This window comes from Onychomys torridus, chromosome 23 (assembly GCF_903995425.1).
Source record: "Onychomys torridus chromosome 23, mOncTor1.1, whole genome shotgun sequence".
Taxonomy (NCBI): domain Eukaryota; kingdom Metazoa; phylum Chordata; class Mammalia; order Rodentia; family Cricetidae; genus Onychomys; species Onychomys torridus.
Genome location: NC_050465.1, coordinates 39,221,184 through 39,242,278, shown reverse-complemented (window position 1 = coordinate 39,242,278; position 21,095 = coordinate 39,221,184). Strand labels below are relative to the sequence as shown.

General features: G+C 42.0%; 1 protein-coding gene across 4 annotated transcripts in view; it reads left to right on the top strand.

Moving 5' to 3' along the window:
* Hecw2 (HECT, C2 and WW domain containing E3 ubiquitin protein ligase 2) overlaps positions 1 to 19,736 on the top strand; it is a 363,598-nt gene extending 343,862 nt beyond the window's left edge. For all 4 annotated transcript variants that reach the window (XM_036173112.1, XM_036173110.1, XM_036173111.1 and 1 more), the window contains 2 exons: positions 762 to 874; positions 15,519 to 19,736. In XM_036173112.1, coding sequence (XP_036029005.1) covers positions 762 to 874; positions 15,519 to 15,630 — 225 coding nt within the window. In that variant the 3' untranslated portion in view covers positions 15,631 to 19,736. The remainder of the gene's footprint in view (positions 1 to 761; positions 875 to 15,518) is intronic.
* The last annotated feature ends 1,359 nt before the right edge of the window (positions 19,737 to 21,095 follow it).

Below are 21,095 nucleotides of genomic sequence, written 5' to 3'. Positions count from 1 at the left end.
AGGGTTGTGGGGAAGTGCCAGGGCTAGTCTGAAAAACTGGGGAATGGCATATTCCCTCAGGACAATTGGGTCCTTGTAGTGACCGCCAGTGGCCCCCTTCATTCAGCATCCATATCAGAAAAAGAGATGTTCAGTCTGTGAGAAAGGACCCTGTTAGTTAAAATACTCCTTTTCCTTCATTTGACTGACATACTTTGTAGAACCAAGGATATTTTAGAGGAGAAGTCGCTGTGTTTTGTGACATTATGAAATTTCTCCGTCTGGGGCAATGCTGGTAAGGTGCCACTAAATTATTAGACACGAGGAAGCCCCTTGGACACTAAGACAGGGCCTTACATGTCGGCCTGGACTTAGTGCTTTTGGATTAAGGGTCTGGAACTCAGATTTGCAGGCCACAGAATCCAAAAATTCATGCCAAATTGATGGCAGGCTGATGCTAAGTGGGTTTAGGTTAATGAATAGACCCATTTCGTTCATCTGTCATGGGAAATATACCTGGTTGAAACATCTGAGCAGGTCAACTGCACAGAATGCTTAATTTTCTATGAATGCTTTACTTCCTATTTCCCTATCTAACTCACTTTCTCAGTGAGGCTGAGTGATTGTCAGAATCTGTTTTAGTTGTCCCATGTTGATGAAACAGTGACTTCTGAAGTTCCCTACTTGTGCCCCCTCTTGGGAGTGCTACCTAGCAGTAATGAAGTTCCTGTCCTGGATGAGGTCTCTGGCTTCACCTTTCCTTCTGTTTCTGTGGTTGATAGTTCGTTACAGGCACATCCAGCATTCCCTATGAAGGATTTGCTTCTCTCCGAGGGAGTAATGGCCCAAGAAGGTTCTGTGTGGAGAAATGGGGAAAAATCACCGCTCTTCCCAGGTAAAGTAGAAAATAACATTCTTTATTCCCAACACAGTGCAGGGAAACTTCAGCTTAATTTATATTTTATAGTAGTCTTATTTATATGAATGAATATATCGGTTTATGGATCAATCACTGTTTTATGTGAAGACTGGAAAACTGGAAAGTTTGAAAGATGAAATTCTCTCTGATTACCTTCTTTAACAGAGTCGGGAGAGACAAGGTACCCTGTTTGGTCATGTGTAAAATACATTCATCTGTGTATCAAAGTTCAAAACACAACAAAGGCAGATTTGCCAGGTTTAACAAGGCAACATCTGTCATCATACTTGTGGCTTGATTCCAAGTCAGTAGAAGCTTGTCTTTGTTAGGATTTCTGTTGCTGTGATGAAACACCATGACCACTAGCTATAATTTCTTTAAGTTTGGTTTGTTGGATATACAATTTTTTAGGCTATTTTTATTGTGGAAAGTTTTTCTTTCTCCTTCAACAGTGACAGGCAGTTTTGCTAGGTGTATTAGTTTTAGTTGGCCAACATGGTCTTCTAGGACTTGGAATACAGTGCTTCTGTATACCAGTAGACATTATAACATGGATGGAGGAAGTTTCAGGAGGCCACAACCCTAGATAATAAACTATAAGCAGCTAAGAAATTCTGAGAGTGGAAGAAACTATCATCCCCAAGGAAGAGCACACCAATTGGTTATCCAGTACCAAATGGTCAGCCATGGAAACATGCGTACCAGTAACATTAGATAGACTGAGAAAGTTGTATTCATGTTTTTAGGAATACACACACATCACACACACACACACACACACACACACACACACACACACACAGGCAAAGAGGCCATAAATTTGAAAGAGAGCAAGGAAGAGGACATGGGGGATTTGGAGGGGAAAGAATGAAGTGGGGGGCATGATGTGATTATATTATAATATCAAAAAAATACTTGAAAATGAATTTAAAAAAACAAGCAACAACAAAACCGTCATGACCAAAAGCACACTGGGGAGGAAAGGATTTATTTCATCTTACAACTTATAGTCTATCACCCTAGGGAATCCAGGACAGAAACTCAAGGCAGGAGCTGATGCAGAGTCCATGGAGGGGTGTTGCTTACAGTCTTGCTTCCCATGGCTTGCTCATCCTGCTTTCTTATAGCACCCAAGACCACCAACCCAGGTGTGGCACCACCCACAGTGGACTGGGCCCTCCATATCAATCATCAATTAAAAAAAAAAAAAAGTACCATAGTCTTGCCGATAGGCAACATGGTCAGGGCCTTTCCTCAGTTGACTTCTAAAATGACTCTAGCTTGGGTCAAGTTGATCTACACTAGCCAGCACAAAACTCTAGTGTTAAGGATATGTTGATAACTGTGGAGAATGACTTCCTAGCAACACTGCTGTGGGCGAAGAGGATTCAGTCTTGTGGATATACTCGACCTCTCTAGCATATGGTATCCGTGTTGTCGTTCCTTGTGAGTACGCTGCAGCCGACTCTCAACTTGGTCACCCATCTCATGAAGGTGGAAAAGCATCGCTTTGCAGCTGCTAGCGATAAATATACAAGGCCAGCAGGTAACACCTGTGCAGAAAGGCATGTATGAGGTTAAATGGAGGCAACCCAGGGGCTTGCCAAAGTGCCTTACCCCACCTGTGCATATTGCAAGCTGCGCCTGGGAATTCTGCAGCACAGACTTAATTAGTATCTTCTATATTTGATGCACTAAGCTGGATGACTGTGACTTTCATTACTTAAAGAACTAGCTTGTTTGACTATATTTTACTTGTGCCTGGGTAGTGAGGTTTCCCCCTCCCCTTAATGCTTATTTGTATCTTAGAAACAGATTTATCCTGTCTTAATGAGGTTTTTCACTCATCTGAGAAACTTAAGAATTAGCATAAAAGAAGCAGGAGAATTCCAATTAACTGTACGCCATATTTCTATTGAATCGATTTCCGTGAAGCCGCTACAGTTTATGGAATTGAGTGCAATGATAGGTATAGCTGCTGTTCACAATCACCTGAAACCTGTTGAGCAGAGAAAGATAGTTTGGTTATGGCTGCTTCCCTCCTCTCCCTTGTACTGAGGAATCACTGAGGTCATTTACATAAGACACTTTTTTCATTGGCCCAGCATTTGCGGCTGCAATGTCTCTTGACACCATCTGCAATTAGGCAGTGACATTGGAACCAGCAGAAGGCTGGAAGTTAGAAATCCCAGGTCCAGGTCCACGTTGTTACCATCAAACTCTGGCATCTTCAGAACCACTGCTGTCTGAGTTTCAGGGTTCAGTTGGCTTATCTCTGTACATCTGGAGGGGGTGCCGTGTTGGGTTACTTGAGTGAGAGGTGACACCAAAAGACTGCTGTCGAGTCTTGGGGGTTGTCTGCAGTGGCATGTCTACTTCCCCCTGGTAGTTCCAGAAAGTTCTCATGCTGACTCATTGTAGATGGAGATGTTCCTCAGAAACACTGAAACACACTGTTGGGTAATAGTCATGGCCATTCTTCCTGTGCAGCACCTGGGTCTACCCTGATTATGACGTAGCACAAATAAAGGTGTTATTATCCATCTCCATAGAGTAGAAATAACAATGCCCGGCTCAGAGATTATTCCTAACCCTTGAGTGAGACAATGTATTGGAAAGTCCTTAGGGAATGTATGCTTTCTTGTTTCTTTTTAAGCCTTTAATCCTTAACCTCTATAGCTACTGTACTACTCAGGTGAAATTCATACTTTCTCTCTCTCTCTCTCCCCCTCTTTCTCCCCCCTCCCCCTCTCTCCCTCTCCTCCTCCCTCTCTTTCTCACACACACACACACACACACACACACACACACACACACACACACCAAGTTTAAGCAAAAACCTCAGACAAACAACTTCAGTGCATGACAGTGTAGTTTTGCCAATAGTAACTTCTCCACTGACAACCCGGCCATCGCCCTTTATGAGACTTGAGGCCTCACTGGGGTGTCAAAAGATATGTCAAGTCGGTTCCAACTCAAAGACATTATTTTCTAGTTCTAAGGCCAAGACACATGCACTAAGCCATTGTCCTGCCATTTCCTGTGAGCCGCAGAGCTGAGGAGTTGGGTCTGTCTCGAGCCGGTCAGCTCCGGTGTCTCCTTTTCCCTCTAAGAGATTCGGTGTCTGATGTTTAAGTTGTGGTACAGTACATATAAACTAGACGGAACAGACAGAGGTCCTCCTTACTAAAAGTAAATGTAAAAGTAAATGTGTCTTTTTAAAGTCCCCTGTACCGAGTCTGGCATCATCCTCACCCAAGAGTCTATAACCTGCAGAGTTGGAGAGGTGTCATTGCAGGCCAGAGTGACGGCAGAGAGCCTCTCCGTCTTTCCACCCAGACAGTTCGGTCTTTCAGGCTTCTAAGCAAGCAAGCGTGACTCTTACCCTCTGGTTTCTTACTCTCGTTTTGTAGTATCCCTCATCACAATGGGCCCCAAGAAATGTGTTAAAGTACGTATGCTCGCCTCTGAAGCCAGAACAAGTTGTATCCATGACTTTGCCCCGACTTCTATAGTAATAAGTTACCAGCTGATTTAGCTGACAAATAATGATAGAGACTTGAGCCTTACTCAATGGTGTCTCCATGGAGACCAGCAGCCTGAACACATGATTGCACTTCCTCTGCTTTGTGGTTGGTGGTTGGCCTAGCTCCGCATTTGCATCTCTGTAGAAGACTTCCTGCCCCCTGGAGCTCTGATGGATTTTATGAGTAAAGAGTACACTTACTTTATGGCATTTCCTCTTAACGGTCCAAAAAAAAAAAAAAAAAAAAAAAATGGACTGTTCCCATGCCAGCCTGCAGAGTACAGGGCAGTCCTGTCTGCCATCTGGATACAGAGCTCCTAAGTTCATCTGAGGTTTTTGCCAATGGAGTTGGAGAAGAGTTAGAAACTATAGTCACCGTGGAAGGGTGGGGTTTGACAAAGGAGAAATATTAACTTGGGAACTTAGTTGTATTGGGAGACTATTAAGAATAAGATGTCAACCCAAAAGTTAGGAAATTAAATGTAAGCGCTCACTATGAAGTAAGTGTCACAAGGAAGCAAATTTTACACAACTGAAGAATAGGACTATTATTTTGTGATCTTTGAGCTCAGGTTAACCTTGAACTTGTGATGTCCTGCCTTAGCCTCACTCTTCACAGGTGCTGGCATCCTAGGCACACACTACCATACCCAATGGAATAGACCTGGAACTAATATAATGGTTTTTTGCCCTCTCTCTGTCTCTCTTAATGAGAACCTTTTTCTCACTGTAAAATTTTACTCTTTATTCTTGTTATAAAAAGAAGATTTTTGCAAACATGCCAAGAAAAATACTTAAATTTTTAAAAATTAAGTGTGTGTAAAGTCTGCACATAAATATCAGCCGACAGTCCAGCAGTGAGGTAGGTTCTGTTAACGGTCTGGAGAACGTGCTTCTATCATCCTTCAGATGCCCACATGCGTGCATGCATGCACACTCATTTGAAGACAAAAATTGCACTGCAGAGCCTGTTTGCAAGCTGCTTTTTGTGTGTCACACCATTAATTATGAACCTCTTTGTATGTCTTTAAATACTGCTCTGCAGTGTCATCAATAATGCAGTTTTTCCTCCTCCAGTGAAAGAGGGCTGTCTGCTCTAAAGGCAAACTGTCAGCTAGTAAACAGGTAAACAGCTGAGGAGTCCTGAAATAAAATGCCACTTTGCTCAATTAAAAAAATTAATCAAGCAAGGATGAGCCCTGGAAACACCCTTTAGCACCACTTCTTTTGTGTATCTGTCTTGAAGCGTCCAGCTGCTGGTGTCGGGGGTGGCTGTGAATGTGAGAAGGACTTGGGATAGGTTCTCATAGTTGAATCTCTAGGGCAGTGACCCTCTTTAACACCGATCCCCACTGGCCTCCCACTCAGTTCTGTATGACAGCACACTCAACGATTTTACCTTATTCTTATTTCATCAACTTATCAACATATCAACACATGTAAATGTGATAGATCTTTTGGGTTGGTCTTTACTTTGGGAGGTAGATTGTGAAGTCAGGCTAAGTGGTGCCTTTCTGCAATTCCAGAAAACACAGCCAGAAGTGTTGAATGTTCAAGACCAGCTTCAAAGTCCCTGTCTTAAAATGGTGGGGGAGAGGGAGCGTAATCCAAAAATGGACCCAGGTAAAAAGTAAAACACTTAAGAAATTTGCATATTTTAAAGGAAGAATTTCCCTTGTTGCCTGCAGTAAAGGATGACATAATCCAAGTCAAAGTAACCAACAGGCCTTGAGGGCTGTTTCATAAATCATTCTCTAAGTATATTGGTGGGCAGCCGACAACACAGCTCTTAAAGGAAATGTCATTCCTGTCCTTTGGCTTCAAGAGCACAAACTGGGTCTCTTATCACCAGCCTACTCCATGACACACTCAACTCTCACCTGGATCACTGCACAGTCAGCCAGCCAGACTCCTTCTGTCCGTCTACCCTGAAGTTTATCCATCCTATTTCTTAAGACCATCTCTCTCCCCTACTTATATCCTTCAGTTGCCTAAATAAAATTCAGACTCCTTCCCAAGTACTTGAGGGTGGGAGACCTGGTCATCGCGTTGCCTCCCCACCCCCAGCTCTGACCTCAGCCACTGGCCTCAAACATCATGACCCAGTTTCGTTCAAGACTGTGGGTCTGTGGCCCGGCTCTCCTTTCTGCTGGTTCTTTCTTATCCCTGAGACTTCGGCTGAGATGGGGACCCCATCAGAAAGGCCAGTCTGAAGTCTTCCCTCAGCGAGCCTGTCACTCACTCTGGCAAAACTTAGGTCAGATGACTTCCCCTAATCCATTTACCAAGTTTACTTGTTAGCATGCTTACAACTGGTCCCACCTCTAGAATATCACCCTGTGAGGACAAGGACTTTGTTTGAATTTAATATGGCTTTGGTTTTAGCGGTGAGCTGAGTACCTGACACTCAAGGCGTGTTATTTGTGGAATGTTTATAGACTTGACTTTATGCTCATCTGTAAAGCCGAGGGCTGCTACTAGCGCTCACATTATAAAGCTTTAAAGTCTAAATGAGGTTCTACACACCAAGTGAAGGCTAACACAGCACTCGGTGGGTGTATGTGAAGAAGAAACTTGCTTGGAATGTATAGTTTGAGGCTAGTTATCTGCAGGACAGGAGTTCCTGCTGTAGTAGTATTCCACACTGTGCTCATAGCTCAGGCATCTCCACCAAGGTGACCTCATGACACTCTGGAATGAGACTTAGGTAACAGTAATTCTCTACTACTTGCTTTGAGTAAGTTCTTATGTGACATATACATTGATCTCTGTCCATGTGGTCTTAAAACTTAAGGAGAAACGTGGTAGTCTTTGCATGAACAAATAATTAGCATTTTTGTCCAACAAATAATATGAAAAACAGGTAGCTGGAGTAATAAATTCCATAGATCTCCTCCCCACTAGTTCATATTTATTGAACATCTAGTCAAGTGTTCAGTAGGTTAAATAGATATTTATGACTTTAGTGTCAGCAAGAATTTCTATTCTGAACTTCCTGGCCCAAGCAGATATTAATAAGAATACTAGAGAAATTATTAACATTTTTAAAGAATTAAAAATAATAAGTTATGGCAAATTATACCTTTATTTGTGCTAATAATGCTACCCGGGCTAAGAACACTGGCACTAGGTACCTGTACGGAATCCTGTCTCTCTGCATGATTGATAGTTTTTAATTTTTCAAGATGATTACAGCCATGGTTCACCTTCTGTACTTATCCAGAGTCTATCTATATTTCCTGTCTTGTTTAATGGCACCTCCGCCATCTCCTTGCACACCCAACCACTGTTTCCTTTCACCCATGGAATAAATGGAAACGGCTTTTGCAGAAACATACCAGCATCCCTCCGGCCCATCCTCCCTTTCTGGCCTTGTCCAGCCGTGGCCCTGGCACTTGCACCTCTCTGGTTTCTCGGTGACACAATGCTTTCTCTCCCAGGCTTCCAGCCCGTCTGTTGGGAAACATCCTTCTTGTTGATCCAGAAAAGCCCTGCACACCTACAAATCCTCCCAGTCTGGGCATAGACAGTATCCTCTACAAAACCTTCTCCAACTTTGCTGAACAGACTTATACCTCATTGTAGGATCACTGTCTGCTGAACCATGGATAACCCATAGGAATCTTTTGGATTAATTAGACAAAGGTGTCTCAGTCTTCAGAAAAAAATGCAGTCCAGATCTGGGACTCAGGGTTTATCACAGAGAGCCAAAGGCATGCTGGGTCTCAGAGCCACTTGCTCCAGGCAGATTCCCCAGTACAGAGTGTAAACTGCTTGACCCTTAGACTTCAGTTTGCTGTGCATGTAAATTCTTTCAGGACAGAGACCAGACCTTTCTTCCTTGTCTACCTGAACAGCTCAGTGCTTGACATGCAGTATCCATTCAGTGAGCATTTGTTTGGCAAGTGAAGGAATAAGGAAGGTGTCAGACAAATGGAAGATTTAAGTTTTGATCATCAAAGCACAGCATGCACAGCACAGGGCAAACGTTCATGATATGGGACCCTCACCTCACAGGGGAAAGCAATGTGGGTATTTTTCAATTAGTGAGATTCTAGAAGTGAATGGATTAGATTCTTCTTGGACACCCATTGGTCCCTGAATTGGAACCTTGAAAAGCCAGAAATAGGGGAGAGGGGTGTCTGAGGCAATACCAGAACCCTGAATACGCCAAAGAAGCCAAGAATTGTCTCCTCCAGACACAACAGCTGATAGAATTGTGAGCGCACCCACTGCCCTTGGAGCATGTCTGCAACACACTTGCAAATAGGTAAGATTTGGACTTGATAAGTCAGTTTGAGAACATGGCATTGCCAAAGAAATTGTGATGTTGCAAAATGATGCCTCTTAAGATCCTTGTGGAGCTCTCCAGGGTGTTTTAAGTATTTGTTTCTGATCGGTGAATTTCTGGATGAAAAAGTATGACTAGGAATAAGAAAACTGAGATCTGAAGGGCGAGACATCTCTGTGAGTCTAAGATGAGAGTGTTGGCAATTCTAACTTACAAAGAACACAAAAGGATTTATTTGATGCCCACACATTTTATTTTTGTATTACACCTGTTACTTAAAACAAGATTCATGGTTTCCTCTTCCTCTCTTTCTCCCTTCCTCCCTCCCTCCTCTCTCTCTCTCTCTCTCTCTCTCTCTCTCTCTCTCTCATTTTAAAAATTTTGATCTTAATTTCTTCTTTGTCTAGCATTTTGGGTGCTTGAACAAAAAAGTCACTTTTGGGTGCAAAATAAGTGACGGAGTAAGTACATTCAACACAGACAGAGATACCTTAATCAGCTAAATGGCTTGTGCAAAGATAACTGATGCTCGCTGGGTTTAGGAAACTGACTGACCATAGGAAGCACAAAAGAAGGCTAGCCTGGGCCCCTGTGTTTAATATTAGAAAAATCCAGAAAGCTACAAGACATCCATTAAGTCAGACTATAGGTCCTGGGGTGGGGCGGGGTGGGGGAGGACTCTTGGTGGGGGCAGCCTGGAAAGTGGGGAGGATTTGCTCTCCTTGAGTGTTCTGGCTGCGTGGATTGAAGTGAGGTAAACTCATTATGGCTTCAGGGTGGCTGGCTTTGGAAGATTTGAAAAAACATTCTCCTACTGAGACTGAAAAGCTGAGTGCGCATTTGCTGCCAATATCAACAGTCCCGAGGCCCTCCTGGTATTTTCTACTAGCTTTTTTAGGACATGGAATGGGCTTTGGGGTGGGGGGGGGGGGGAGTATGAAAAGCCTCACAGGATTTTTGTTTGTTTGTTTGCATTTTTCTTTCTTTCTTTCTTTCTTTCTTTCTTTCTTGTACTTGGGTCATACAACAAGCTGATGGTAAATATTGGGCAATTTATTTAACCACACTCTTCCTCAATTTCCTCATTAGCAATGTTGGCTTGTTTGTATGCAGTTTTGAAATATTTGCAAGCACACAGAATGCCAGTGTGGATATCCAGTTTAGGTATTGTATTTCTAATTGGTGTGATGTCTCTCCAGTGGTGGAGACCACCTACATCAGACTCATTTGTAGTGGATCTTAAAATGCAGATCACCAGGACCCCCTCCAAACCATCTGACTAAGAATCTCAGGGACAAAACCCAAACTCTCTGTTGTAAATAACTCCTTGGGTAATTCTGAGTCACTCCAAAGTGCCCCCACAGAATACCTCTGTTCTCTGTAAGCCTGAGATTCAGCTTGATATTTTGGTCACTAAAAAAATCCCCTGGTATCTCCCAGGATCTTCTGGATTGACCCAAACTTGATCATTGTCCCCAGAGATACTGCATACTGTCACTGACTAGCTCCTTAAAAATTCCCTGAAGCTTTCTCCACCTCTGATCCCTTTCCTCACACATTTGTAACTATAGTGCAAAATTCATGCAGAGTTCTGAGAACTCACAGCCCACAGTCGGGCTTCATGGTACCAACAGAAGTAAAGAATGAAGCCAGTGAACAATAAAGTCACCCTGATTTCAGTTGGATGTTGGACTTCCTTGAGGAGACTATTTTTTTGTTAGGCCACTTTCTTAGCTTCGACCTTAGGAAAAACATTTAATCTTTCCACATTGCTTCCCCCTCCAGAATATAGGCTGTCTCTAGTCTGGTGGGACATTCTCCAGAGGATCTGTTTATTCAGAAGAAAAGTTAGGTTATGATAGCTACATGTTGTACAACCACCTGTAACTTGAGAAGCAATGATGACATTACATTATGGAGCAGTAATGGTGATTATGTCTCATCAGAAGCAAAAAAAAAAAAAAACATTATTTCTAGATGAAGTGGGAGCTTACTTGCAAGACAAAGATAGGAAGTTTGCCTCGAGTTCAGGACCTGCCTGAACTATATAAGTCCCAATCTACCGGAAGTCAGTCAGTTTCTCTCTCTCCCTCTCCCTTCCCTTCTCCCTCCCCCCTCTCTCTTGCACACACACACACACACACACACACACACACACACACACACACACACAATTGTTCAGTCCTTTGTATTGAAAATTGAAAATAGTATACAGGCTTGTGGAAATTCCTGGATAAGATACAATAGTAAAGATACCACAGGAACTGAAAGAGACATGCACAATTCCTGTTCTGCCTTGCTTCAGCATTGGCCCTGGATACGTGATTATACCATATTAAATCATTATCACATTCCATACTTTTCCTTGTATGTTTGATGACCTTGACGCTTGTTACTAGTTTCTGGTCGCTGCAAAACAAACCTTGCAAACTTGGTGGTTTAAAGCATGCCCACTTATTGCCTCTGTGTTCTTGGTGCAAGGATTCAGGCATGGCTTAGTGAAATCTCCTCAGCCTCACAGTGCTGGAATTGGGGTATCTTTCTCACCCGAAGACTCAGCCAGGGAAGGGTGTGCTTCCAAGCTCCTTTAGGTTATTGTGACGTTCATTCCTCTAGGCTGCAGGCTTCATGGTAGCTTGCTTCTTCAAATCCTACAAGAGAGTCCATTTTTATTATGCCACATTTAGACAAATCAATAAGAACCCTTCAGAAAAATGAATGAGTTCATACCCATTAGGATGACAATCTCAAGATTAATGTCAGTGAACATTTGCAATAAAGAAGAATGGAGTAAAGGGTAAGCTGTATGATTCCACAGGCCACACTAGGGCTTCCAGGACAAGACTCTTCTATTTTGTTTGTTTGTTTGTTTGGTTGGTTGGTTGTTTATTTGGTTGGTTTTTGCTTTTAGTTTTTCTTTTAAATTTGATTTTTTTTTTGTTGGGGGGATGAAGTTGTAAGGGCGAATGCAAGGGGGGACAGAGAGGTAAGTAGGATTGGAATGCATGATGTGAAATTCACGAAGAACCAATAAAAGCAAAAATTAAATAAATAAATAAAAAGATTAAGAAATATAAAAGTGATGAATTTTAGTTTTAGGTACACTTGACATAAGCTAAAGTCGTCTAAAAGGAGGGAACCTCAATTAAGAAAATGCCTCTATAAGATGGAGTTGTAGACAAGCCTGTAGGGCATTATCTTAATTAGTGATTGATGGGGGAGGGCCCCATCCATTTTATGTGGTGCCATCCCTGGCCTGGTGGTCCTGGGTTCTAAAGAAAGCAAGCTGAGCACGGCATGATGAGTAAGCCAGTAAGCAGCACCCCTCCATGGCCTCTGCATCAGCTCCTGCCTCCAGGTTCCTGCCCTGCTTGAGTTCCTGTCCTGGCTTCCTCCAGTAATGTACAGTGATGTGGAAGTGTAAGCCAAATAACCCTTTCCTCCCCGACTTGCTTTGGTCATGGTGTTTCCGCGTAGCAATGGGAGCCCCAACTAAGACAATAAATCAGATGTAGAAAATGAACGCTGGCAAAGATATCCAGTGATTACAACTCCTGGAAACCACTGGTGTGAATGGAAACTATGAGACCATTATGGAGCACTAGTGACTGCTTCAGATATTAAATACATCAGGTTCCCATAATTCTACTTCTGGATCTCTCCCCCGAAGACTGAAAGCAGAGATTATACATTGTGTGTGTATGTGTGTTTGTGTGTGTGTTCATAGCAGCAGTATTTTTAATAGCCAGAGGTGGAAACAACTGTGTCAATCATTGGATGAAGAGATCACAACAAATCATGGTATTTACACATAGTGGAGTTATTAATCAGTATGAAGAATGAAGGAAATTCTGAGCCATGGTTACAACATAAACCTTTAAGATTCCTACATAAAGTACACAGAGTAGTAAAAAATCATGGGGTGGTGGTGGCGCACGCCTTTAATCCCAGCACTTGGGAGGCAGAGGCAGGCGGATCTCTGAGTTTGAAGCCAGCCTGGGATACAGACTGAGTTCCAGGACAGGCTCCAAAGCTCCAGAGAAACCCTGTCTCGAAAAACAAAAAACAAACAAACAAACAAACAAAAAAAGACAGAAAACAGAACAGTGAGTCCAGGGACACAGGAGGGTGACAAACAGGACGGATTTACTGTTTGGTGGATATAGTTTCAGTTGCCGATACGTAAACGTTCTGGCGCTGGTTGCTGATCTGTGTGTCTTAGTTCCCATTTCTGCTGCTGTTCGAAAATGCCCCGACAAATGCAGCTTAAGGGAGGGGAAGCTGGTCTTAGCTCACAGTTCAAGGGACACATCTGTCCTGGTGGCAGTAGCTTGAGGTGGCTGATCATACTGTATCCACTGTCAGGGAGCAGAACGTTCACCTCCTCCTTTTTACTCAGTTCAAGATTCGGACCTGAGCACGATGTCTCCCCTAGTGAGGGTGGGCCTTTCTCCTCTCTTAATTCAATCTAGATGAGCCCTCCTCGACACGCCCAGAGGCCCATCTGATCTTGGTAATCTCCTCTGTGACATACAGGCCCCAGTCTCCTTTCTGGTTGTCAATCAATTGTAGCCATCACACCATGTGAATGCACTTAACGCCACAAACCTGAGTCTTTAAAACAGCCATAGCGGTCAATTTTACCCCAATAAAAGCATTCAAAAGGCAAGATAGGCAGAGGAAAAGGTGAGGACCACAAAACAGTGAATGCAAAGAGGAAGTATGCTTGTTAACAAAGAAATGATGTTTAAAATGGTGAAGTGTCTATTGTATTTCAGTCAAAGGGAGTAATAAATATTCCCTGGTTGTCGCACAAAGCCTGACATGGTATTCTCTGCAAAATGTCTTTCACTTCTATACTTATCCCTTACCTTCCCTAGAACAAAAATGAAACCAGTCATATATATAAATTTTAAATTTTTATTATTATTTTCTTATTGGTTTTTTGAGACAGAGTTTCTCTGCCTAACAGCTCTGACTATCCTGCAACCTGCTCTGTAGACCAGGCCTGCCTCAAACTCACAGAGGTCCACTGCCTCCCAAGTGATGAGATTAAAGGCATGGGCCACCACCGCCCAGCCCAGTTATATTTTTTATTTCAGAGTTTCACACCAGATAGGTTTTAAGCCATCCCCAGGACTCTGTTTTGGCGCATTAGTAAAACCTTTGCCTTGGGGTCTAGGTCTGGGATCCATTATAAGGATATAGCAGAATTCTGATAAATACATTTCTAGGATGTTTGGTGGGATTTTTTGTTTTGTTTTAGTTTGCCTGCGAAGATTGATGAGGTGGTTTCCACCAGTGGTCCAAGAGTTTGAGGTATCAGGATTGGAAAATCTGAGCCTTAATATTCCAGTGTTATTTTAACAGAGCTTCTCACATTCCTGTTTCTGAACATACACCTGCTTTATTATCTCTTTATTATGTCACCTTTTCCATGGGTCATTGTTATCTTTGGGCAGTGTATTGAAGGCAATCAGCATAAAGTCCTCTTGGTGACAAGGAAATGTGTCTAACAACACTGCTATTGTTTATATAGTCAAACACTATGGGCCAGCCATTCTACAAAGTGTGTTTCTGTTATTTCCATGAATCCTCACACCCTTCTGAGATACATTGCCTTATTATATTAACCCCCTTTTAACAGGTAAGAAATTTGAGTCTCAGAATTGTGATAAGATACCCCAAATCACACAGCTGGTATGGGAGGTAGAAGTGGAACTCAGACCCAAATCTCTCCAATCCCAAGGCTTTAATCTCCCCACCCCACCCCCATGTTGTATTACCTATAGGAATTTTCTGTTTCTATAGGAATAGAAAAAAATGTAGTCACATTTATCTCAAGTCAAAAATGACTTATAACGAGAAAATTTGCACATTGCTTTTATACAGATATCTGACTAATAATCATGGCTTCTCGAATTTCATGTTACTTCAGGGCCTTTTTTTTTTTTTTTCCTTAAGTCTAAACTACTTAGCCCCAGCAAACAAACTGTTGTGCATTCAGAACAGGACACTTCCTATCCTGTGTCAAAAGTGCAGATCTGGCCCCTGATAAGATGTACTATTTGGAGACTTTTTATTGTAAGTCAGGTGCAAATAACAGGAAAACAGCCCCCTGCCCCCCATCTTGGCACAAGAGCAGGTATTTCTAAAAAAGAATGCTGCACAGAACTGTGATTTAATGGGCATTTCTCTGCATTGTGAGCGGGGAGAAGGCAGATTATAGCGTGGAATTCAAAGCAGTCCCAGTGTCTACTGACTTCCACAGACAGGCCCAGCCAGGGACTTTCCCCAAACTCAGGGCTGCAGTCTGGGCTTCAGACACAGTTGCTGTTCTCGCTGCCCAAGAAAATGCAAAACTGCAGAGCTGCAGACTCTGGGAGGGGCAGCCAGGCGACTGGCAGTGAGGAAGGGAATCACTTTACAAGGCCTGTATTCCTGTCTTTGCACAGAGAGGAAGAAAATAGGCTGAACTTGGCTTTTTTCATTCTCATACAGCTCAGCAAATAATATTCTGCAGGGTGACATGTAAAGAAAATTTGTATGCGTCCTACTCGTCTTAAGAAAAATGCAACGCTGAGTTTTTAAGTTGAAATAGCCTTCACTTTTCCAAAAACAACTGTGAAAATGGTAACAAATAAGTTTGAATATGAAAGAGAAAAGCACACTTGTGGGTACACACACACACACACACACACACACACATGCACACTCACTGTCACACACGCATGTGTACATGAACTTGCATTTTCATTTTCCTAACCCACTCCTAAACTACATCCTGCTTCTTCTGTTTACAGAGCCCACACTTGTTTTAACCGCCTGGATCTTCCTCCATACCCTTCCTTTTCCATGCTCTATGAGAAGCTCTTGACAGCCGTTGAAGAGACCAGTACCTTTGGCCTTGAGTGACCTGGGAATGTGCGTGATGCTCAGCTCTTCATGGACAGGCAGTTTCAGAAGCCGGCCTTCAGAAGAGTGACAGAGCATTGGAAATCCCAAGCCTCGGGTTCCATTAGAACAAACTGAGTGCTGCTCTTCAGGGACACATGCTCGTTCGTGTGGGGGGGGAGGGGACTGGCTGTTGAGTCCTCTGGCAAGGATTGGGGTGAGCTCGGTGCCCATGGAACAACCCAACAGTCTTTCAGTCAACAGTTCCTGACTGCCAAACCTTTCCCATTTGTTGTGTTTCAAGATAAAGGGGAACCTGCACATGATCAACTCCATGGTGACTGTTAGGGCCTTGGGAGAATCTTGAAACTCTCCTGTAAACATACTTCATGCCAAACTGGCAGCACTTGACCCAATCTCTAAATTAGTGCAAGTGAGAGAATATCATAAAAACATATGTATTTCCTGAAAGTACCTTTGTTTAAGCCCTACGTTATAGCAGAACGTTCATTTCTTGCTTACGAGTGCCTGCATGGTGCGCACTATAGGTTTCAACATTCACCGGACAAGAGTGAAAATGAGACCAAGTCAGTATGAGGCAACGTTAAAGATTTGCAATAAGGTGGTCTGTAACAATGTATATGCAAGTGGTATGTGTGTAATTCTGGCTGAAGACAAAACTGTTACTCAACGAATTAACTAATGACAGATTTTATGCTTTATAATGCATGGAAACAACTTTAAAATAACTAGCAGTTAATCACAGCATATCAGGAAAATGTACACAGTGAGTTCTGTTTATTTTTTTTATAGGTTCATTCTATTTCTGTTCTTGAAAATGTATATAAGGACCTACCTACCTACCATGTTGTATGTACCACCTCTCCATTTCATGTTCCATGCTTACTTGGGCATCTTGCTAGTATGTATCCTTTTAAGCACGCTCAAGGGAACTAAAGGGCCTTTTATTTTTAGAAAGGTTAAAACAATTCCCCCAGAATATTTTGCACTGAACGTACCAAAGTCGAAGGGACACTACAGTATGGCTAACAGCAGCTCATCACTTGATGGGTACAGTAGAGTAGCTTCTAAATCAGACTTCCTTCACAGTGCCATGTCAACAGCTGCAAGGACTGTGCATCTAAGTAATAACTTTTTAAGACTCACAATATGTGATAGTATGATATGCATTTATTTAAAATGCATTAGATTCTCTTCCATCCATCAAATACTTTACAGGATGGTATTTATTACAGATATTTCGTATTGCCCCACTGCTTTTTATTTGTACAGCATCATCGAACACCCAGCTTGGTTAGGGAGCCTTCAGCAGTGCCGGAGAGATCAGCTCTCTTGGTAATAAGAATTCCACTTCCCCTCATCGGTGAAGATGCCATGAACTGAAACTCTCAGTACTATATTTCTAAGCCTGCATTTTCACTGATGCATACTGTTTCTTATTAATATCAAGAAAACATTTTTCTATGGTCTCTCAGAAACTGCATGACATCCCTGACAAGACTTCTTAATTTGATGGAAGGATTTCCTTCATTTTAATTGCTTTGGGGACTGTCCCATGGCATTGTTTGTTTCTTGATTTGTGACATAACTGATCAGACATGCAATCCAGCAAAGTGGAATTGAGGGTGGGAAGCCATTGGGTTAACATTCAGTTTGCCAGTCGGGGGCGGGGTTACAGGCATTACCTGAACATTGCTTTGAGAATCTTGTTTGTAAGTGTCATGGACTTTCTGTTGTGGGATGGGGGTGACTTTACATTTCATGGGGTTCCGTGCACAGTCTGCAGAGGTGTTTTGTAAGAACAGTTACTCTCCTACTAGTTAATCTGTGTTTACTGTTGGGACCCTCAACAGGAATGGCACCTCATGTTGTGTTACTGTGTTAAAGATAAGTACTGGATGTGGGGAAATGTTCCAGGAGGAAAAAAAATTATAGAAACCTGGAAAAGATATATAGAATATTTATTTGTATACCATAATTGGTCCAGAAAAAAAACAGAATGACTAAAACTTTTTGACTGGAATTATTAGTTTGTACTTATTTGCCATGAATACAAGTATATATTTAATTTTTGCAAACTTCTTTTCCCTTGTTTGTGTTTTTTCATCATAAGGAAAACAGCACATTAACATACCTTTAGAATCACACTTGGATGCATCTGAGCAGTCCTAATGGCTGTCACAGGGCTTGTCAAGAGAAAGCTGCCTTTCTTTCAGAAATACATTGATAGACCGTGTTAATGTTCATTTGGTTTAAGAAGCTTTGCCGCCCACAGTATGCCACATTGCTAGCAGAAGATATATGAAACAAATTGCACCTCTTTATTTCTAATTAATGTTAGTAATGCTATTGTTGTTGACACTAAGGCAGCCAACTTCTCGAATAACCATTTTGAATGTATTCGGGCATTCTTAAAGTAGTACAATTTAGTCTAGTTGGCACTGTTCTGAGAATTGGGAATTATCAAAATTGTAGCTAGCATATCAGAAAACCAGATAACCTATCTGTTATTCTTCATGGGTAAAACAAAAATCACACAATAATAGCTCTATAAAAGTTAAACAACACTTCCACAGAATAAATTAGATGTTATTATACTCCCCAATTAGAAATATTCATAAATATGTTCTTCTGGACTGTGAACCCCAATAACTTGGCTCTTTGGTTTTGTTTTAAGCGATTTATAAGTAATGCTACTCACCATGTAAAAGACAATTTCGATACCCCATGTATGTATGATACCCCATCTTTCAGAGCACAGGCATACTGTTGGCATTCTCTCACTGCTGGTCACTGCATTTAATGATGGAGCTACAAGATTCTGAATCTGGCCTTCAGAAAGATGCTCATAGTCTGCTAGAGGGGGCATCAAGTTTCCAAAACAATTGTAAATAAAAGACAAAGTTCTACAGTTAATGAAGAGAGACTATCCTATTCCGCTCCAGAGGCTTGGTTACAGCTTCATGTATGTGAAACTGTGTAGGTAAAAGACATCATCGTATATGTGCTATTTCTCTTGGTAACTACCAGGGTGTCATAGAATATCAATGCTGGTAAGTCTTGAGACCCAAAGTGCATTCATACAATGAGGATTTAAAATCTGTAGGTGGGGGCTGAGCTGTGAAGCAGCAAGTCAAGGATCTTCAAATGATCCAAGAAATGCCAAAATGAAGTCTGAATATTTCCTCCAGTCCCTGCGCTACACATACGTCCCATTTTCAGTGTAAAATATTGCAGTCCCTAAGCCCAAACTACATTCAGGATCACAACATTTTTCTTGTGCACAAAATGAATGGATGTCACAGTTTTCTATTATATGTTGTATTTATACCTTAATGGTCAAAAAGACACAATTGAACTAGAGAAGGGATACAGTTTGCAGAATCAAAGTTCAGCTCCTCCAGACATTCTCATTAGATTAAACTCTAGTCTTCATGACTAAGGTCTGTTCACAGCCACCATGATGAAAAGGCCCTAAAGGGTGACTGTAGATAAGTTTGCACAGTGCCTGCAAGTGCATTCTCTTTTGATTCAGTTTGAATCATACAACATACCTATCAACCATGTACCCAGTACTTGGTTAGGGAGAAATAGCAAGCTCCCCCCCCTCTCACCTTCTACCCCACTCCCCCGGGGATCCGGCTGGCTTTGTGAGTGAGTCACTGGTGAAATGGGTCTTCAGACTTTGTTGTTACGATCCTGGTTTCATCTCAAGAAATAGGAAGGTTAATGTTTGTACTCATGTACTCGACTTTCCCAAACTCTCGCTTTCTTAAACACACTTCAAATGTGGTACTCCTGCAAAGACCTCGGAGAAAGGAGTGTGTTTGTGGAAAAGGCTCTTGGCAGATGCAGTGTTTACATTTTCTGCCTGTGGGAGGAACAAATCTGATTGTGTGTGGTGGCTTTGCACAGCACGGGAGTTTGGCTTCCTTGGGATGATGGAGAAGCAAGAGAAAAGGCACCAACCCGAGGCCTGGCTTCCATTACTAATTTTTGATAAACCCGAGTCTTCAGAGGCCTGGCTGCTGAATCCCGGTGACTTGGAGGAAGGGACCACCCAAAGTTCTGTTTTTGTTCCTGTCTTCCTGATATTGGTTCAAATGACTTTTTTCTACTTTTTTTTTTTTTTTTTTTTTTTTTTGCATAAAGCTACTTCTAATAAGGAATGTAACTTACAATGAAGAGTCTCGAATTTTATTCAATTTAGTTTCTTTCAGGAAATTCCAGGGGTGGGCAATGAGGCCATTTTATCTTTAAAAGGCATCAATAACCCCACATGAGAAGCAAGGTGCAGTTGAAGGATGCAGCCTAATCCCCCCAGCGACAGTTGAGATTCAGGTCAGCTGTTGATGAGTGGCATCCTCAATCAGCCATCCTACTTCCATGTGACTTGACTTTAAATGAATGGGAATATCCCTTGGCAGCAAATTCTGATCAGAAGAATTCATTGGCTTTGTAGTTAGTTCTGTTGCATTTCCAGATAGTTTGTCTAGCACAGAAGCAAAGGAATGCCAGAGACAGCAGAGAAGAGAGGGCTGATAGCTGTACCACCCTGGTGCCCTACTTCTAACTGCTGTCAAGATTCAGGAGTAACAACTGCATTCCAAGGAACTGGCATAACGGATATAATGAATGTGTTTGGCTCTATTGGAGCGATCAAGGTTAGGAATGAAGGCACATTTAAGATCATAGAATAGCCATGGGAACAATGACACAATGGTACACACATCATCAGACTCAGAGCATGCTAGTGGGGGTAGGGGTGTGTTCCATTTTGGTTTCTGAGTTTTGAGAACAATGCTTTCATGTTTAGTGAAGGCACTGATTGGCCATCTACCTGGTGGGAAATACCCTTGTTGTATGATTTCAGTAGGCTAGTATTTCCTGTATTGCAAAATGTCATTTAGCCCCAAAGTATTAAGGCTAACCATAGCTTTATCAGGAAGTTCAACAGTTCGCATTAAATTATTACAGTTTTGTTTTAACTGGAAAGTTATTGTTAATACTATCAGATGCTATCTGTGAAAGAAAAAGTGCTTTTATTTAATTATGCTTAATTTGTTTTTACAGCATACGTTAATGTAACTCTTGAGACGTTCTCATTCTCAAACCAGCTATCTAATGTTGATTTAAACATTCCCTATTAATCTGGGAAGCAACATCCTAAGTGTGAGGTTACTGAATTGCAAAAGGAGACCTAATGAGTGTTTCCTGTTGAAGAAGTTAATCAAGACAGCAGATACATTTGCTTCGGTTTTGATGTTCAAGGTACTTTATTCAGATTTCATGATTGAATAGCTCAACAGAACAGGATGGCTCTAGCTGTAGATGATTTTTATGTCTGGTGGCCTTGGGCAGGTGATATCTTCAAATCCAATTTCCTTTTAAGATATTACAACCCTGAGGAGTGTTGATAGGTATGTTGTATGATTCAAACTGAATCAGCTATTACTGGTGTGGGT